The sequence below is a fragment of the Camelina sativa genome, chromosome 11 (genome assembly GCF_000633955.1).
Source record: "Camelina sativa cultivar DH55 chromosome 11, Cs, whole genome shotgun sequence".
Classification (NCBI taxonomy): domain Eukaryota; kingdom Viridiplantae; phylum Streptophyta; class Magnoliopsida; order Brassicales; family Brassicaceae; genus Camelina; species Camelina sativa.
In genome coordinates, this window is record NC_025695.1 from 39,834,222 (window position 1) to 39,838,311 (window position 4,090).

A 4,090-nucleotide genomic window follows, 5' to 3' on the forward strand; every position below is an offset into this window, starting at 1 on the left:
TTTTTTTTTTTTTTTGTTTTTTGGTTACATTCTTAGATTTTATACTATAATTTTACTAATACCACAGAAAAATTTGGACTTTTATATATTTTGGGAGATAGTTCTCTGCGATTTTCTCGGGGCACTTATATTCACCATTTGGGTTCTTTTTGGCAAATCTTCTTCTTCCCCATTTATTTTCTGTGTCCCTTATTTGGTTGCCGAGAAACCGCGAGAATTAGAAAAAAAAAAAAATCAAACAAATTCGAAGAAGAAGAAGAGAGAAAACGAAATTAAAAAAAAAAAAAGTCTCTGTCTTTTAAAAATCATTCTTCGTTTCCGGTTTCGAAACTTGTTGTGTCTGCATTTTTCTCAGGTAATTTCTTAACTCAAAAGCTTCGTCTTTTATCCCATTTTGCGCATAAATTAGCCATTTTTACAATCTGTTCTTCGTTATGAGCTGGGATTTTTCAGTTTTTTTTGGCTCAAGGGTTATTGTAGTTTTGTATTGGGGGATGTTTGTTTGTCGTATGATTAAAATGTATGAACTAGTTTTTTTTTTTTTAATAAGAACAAAAAAAGACAGGATTTTGTTTTCTGGGTTAAGGAATTTGGTACTTTGTTTCTTTTGGGTTTGGAATTTTATGAGAGAGTGACAATGATTTGTCAAGCTTTACGAGCAACACATTTTGAATTTGGTGGTGGTGGTGGCTGGTGGGTCTAATATGTTTTTCAGTTTGTCTATTCTGCAAGTGTGTGTGTTACTAAAACTTTTAATGTTTCCTTCCATACCATACTCTGATGTGTCTTCTTTTGTTCTATTAGTGGCAATTTGTCTCTTTTTTTTTTTTTACCATTTTCTGAAATGTAGTTTTACAACAGTAGTTAGTTTCTATACAACCCATTTGTATCTCTGATGCTTGAAAATGTGGGGTTTGGTCAAAAATTGTGAATGATGAGAGAGTTTCTGTGTATCACTCAGAAACTCTATCTGGAGATTTTAGTCCCTTGAATTGACATAGAGGTTGTTCTATATTCACCATTATGCCATATCTCTCTCTGGCAATACTACAAAGTAAAGTCATTTCATGAATAATGTGTTTTCTTGATTACCCTTTCGTACAACTGTCAGCTAAATAAAGACAAAGAAATGTTACAAACATTTTGTTTCTTTCTCTTTGGATAATAGCTTTCAGGTCAATGTGTATTAGCTTTGGTATCCAATGTTTTCCTGTTTTAGCTTCAGAGACTTATAGTGATCACACCTTAACTGGTTCTTGGCATCTACATTTCAGGGTCCAAGTTTCTCTGAGGAATAGGATTCTTTAAAGAATTTGAGTATATAAGTGAAGTTGTAGAGCTTCTTCTATCTGAGAATCCTCTGAGAAACTTCGATATATTATACAGTTTGCTTGTAACAACATTTGGTGTTGTTATGGACATAAAATCTGGTCACTCATCTCCTGTAATGACTGATTCTCCACCGTTAAGCAATGCAAGATTAACCATTCGTCAGAACAGAATCCCTTACTCATCAGCTGCAGCGCTGTCACAGAACAGTAACCTTCTTCTAACCGTTCCTAGAAAGAAAACTGGTGTCCTTGATGATGTTAAGTCTAATTGTTGGCTTGATGCAATGAAATCTTCTTCTCCTCCTCCAACACTAGTTAACAAAGATAACATCAGCAGTGAGGCCACAGATATGACTTATCGCGAATGGATGGTTTGTCCCTTACTGTCCCTCTTTATATTCTTTTCTGAACATTAAGTCGTTATTTTGATCTTGCTAATCTTTTCTTTTGTCTTGTAACTATGTTTTAGCAGCTCAAGTATCCATCAGCACTTACTTCTTTCGAGAAAATCATGAGTTTTGCAAAGGGTAAAAGAATAGCATTGTTTCTTGATTATGACGGGACACTTTCGCCTATAGTTGAGGAACCTGATTGCGCTTACATGTCAAGTGCTGTAAGTGTTTGACTTCCCCCTACTTAACTCAATTGCTAAAACAGATCAAAATTTTGCTTCATCATTCTAATGAATACTATATGGTTTGACGCCTTTTTACATGTGTAGATGCGTAGTGCAGTGCAAAACGTTGCCAAGTACTTCCCAACTGCGATCATAAGTGGAAGAAGCCGTGATAAGGTTAATGTTTTACTTGTTACATTTCCATCATCAAGAACAGTTTCTTCTGTAATCTAGTGTTTTTAATAATCCATTTTTCTTCAGGTGTACGAGTTTGTTAATTTGAGTGAACTTTACTACGCTGGAAGCCACGGGATGGACATCATGAGTCCTGCAGGAGAATCTTTAAACCATGAACATAGCCGTACTGTATCAGTCAACGAAAAGGTTTATTTTTCTTGCCTTTTGTTTGTTTTCTGCAATATCTGTATGCTATACATCAGATTCTTGAATGTGATTTTGGCATTTGTCAGGGGAAAGATGTAAATCTATTCCAGCCCGCTAGCGAGTTTTTACCAATGATCGATAAGGTATATTTACAAAACATCTTCTGATGTATACATATATAGTAATAGCGACATCATTTTTGATTGTTGAGTGAAATTATCTTCTTAGGTGCTTTGTTCTCTTATAGAGAGTACAAACGATATCAAAGGGATCAAAGTAGAAGACAACAAGTTCTGCATCTCTGTCCATTACCGCAATGTAGAAGAAAAGGTTTGAATATCTCTCTATTCAATAACCGGTTTGCTTCCTTTAAAACCAATACACTTTTCTTTAAAGAGTTGTTATATTTGTTACAGAATTGGGCATCGGTTGCACAGTGTGTTGATGATGTTATCAGAACATATCCAAAACTACGGCTAACACACGGTCGGAAGGTAAAACATCTCAATTTTTCTTGAAAATTTCAAGACAAAAACAAATTTGAAACGTTTTCAAAGTTTGATTTTTTTTGTTTCTTGGTTGGTTTGTGTTGCTTTAAAGGTTTTAGAGATCCGACCAGTGATTGACTGGGACAAAGGGAAAGCTGTGACATTCCTACTCGAATCTCTTGGTAGTTAAAAAAAACACTTTCTTCTCTGCTTCTGTTATGAAATCTTGGTTTGGTCATTGACTCTTGAAACATTTTTTTTTAAGGCCTAACAAACTGTGAGGATGTTCTTCCAATATATGTTGGGGATGATCGAACAGACGAAGATGCATTCAAGGTATTACGAGAAGGACCGAATCATGGTTATGGTATATTAGTCTCTGCTGTACCCAAAGACAGTAATGCCTTTTACTCGCTTCGTGACCCTTCTGAGGTAAACTAATACATCACTCTACTGAATACTCCAGCTATGTCATTTTGATCTATATGAGTTTTGATTTGTTTGTAATCTATCTATCAGGTGATGGAGTTTCTGAAATCATTGGTCACATGGAAGAGATCAATGGGTTAAGTAGAAGAAGAAGTAGAAGAAAATGGTAAACGTTAATATATATATATATATATATGATTACAAATATGGAAGAAGTTTTGAGGATTATTATTGTTACTTTCGGCTTTATACAAATACCGTTGAGATTTAACTTAACGGTATCGGATCGGAAAAGAGATCACATGAAGGCTTCAAAACATGCCGGAGATCCTCTTTTTCCGATCAATCTCTTTATCTTCTACAACTGTAAATTCTTCTTTTTATCTTGGATAAACTGTCTTTTAATCTCCGGATTAATTCAAATCATTTGTCTCATTTTGGTTTAATGCTTTTATGTGAAGGTTTATTAATAGGACAAAAAGGCACATAACTTTTACATTCTTCTCAATCAAAACTTGAGTTAACATATTATATAGTAGAACTTACTATTGCTAAGGAGGTTTACAACGTCTTCGGGAGCCTGGTATATCTGATGCGCCTGGACTTCTGGGTGGCCCTTTACCACCTGCACGTGGTGAACAACTTCCACCAACCTCAGCCTTGATCTCTTTAATCACCTTTAGATCCCAAACCCCTTCTTCTCCTATTTCTTACCAAAAACAAGAAAACAACAATTTGAGTATATATTTAGAGTAAAAATATATATATATATATATATTTTTACTCTAAATATATACTCAAATTGTTGTTTTCTTGTTTTTGGAGAAAAAATATATATATAA

At 34.4% G+C, this 4,090-nt stretch overlaps 1 protein-coding gene across 2 annotated transcripts; it reads left to right on the plus strand.

Annotated features, from left to right (window-relative positions):
* Positions 41 to 3,674, plus strand: LOC104725656 (trehalose-phosphate phosphatase A). Of its 2 annotated transcripts, none has more exons than XM_010444346.2 (11): positions 41 to 355; positions 1,275 to 1,702; positions 1,801 to 1,944; positions 2,053 to 2,124; positions 2,209 to 2,331; positions 2,418 to 2,474; positions 2,560 to 2,661; positions 2,748 to 2,825; positions 2,932 to 3,001; positions 3,085 to 3,251; positions 3,339 to 3,674. In XM_010444346.2, the coding sequence occupies exons 2-11, from the start codon at positions 1,415 to 1,417 to the stop codon at positions 3,387 to 3,389; spliced, it is 1,152 nt and encodes a 383-aa protein (XP_010442648.1). In that variant the 5' UTR covers positions 41 to 355; positions 1,275 to 1,414; the 3' UTR covers positions 3,390 to 3,674. The 2 variants fall into 2 exon arrangements, with proteins under 2 accessions (XP_010442648.1, XP_010442651.1); XM_010444349.2 differs by having other exon boundaries at positions 42 to 355; positions 1,804 to 1,944.

Excerpts from the sequence above, each read along its gene's own strand:
- LOC104725656 (XM_010444346.2), top strand. The coding sequence starts at position 1,415 with ATGGACATAAAATCTGGTCACTCATCTCCTGTAATGACTGATTCTCCA. Across the intron at positions 2,125-2,208 it reads GTGGAAGAAGCCGTGATAAG|GTGTACGAGTTTGTTAATTT; the intron begins GTTAATGTTTTA and ends ATTTTTCTTCAG. Across the intron at positions 3,002-3,084 it reads ATTCCTACTCGAATCTCTTG|GCCTAACAAACTGTGAGGAT; the intron begins GTAGTTAAAAAA and ends TTTTTTTTTAAG.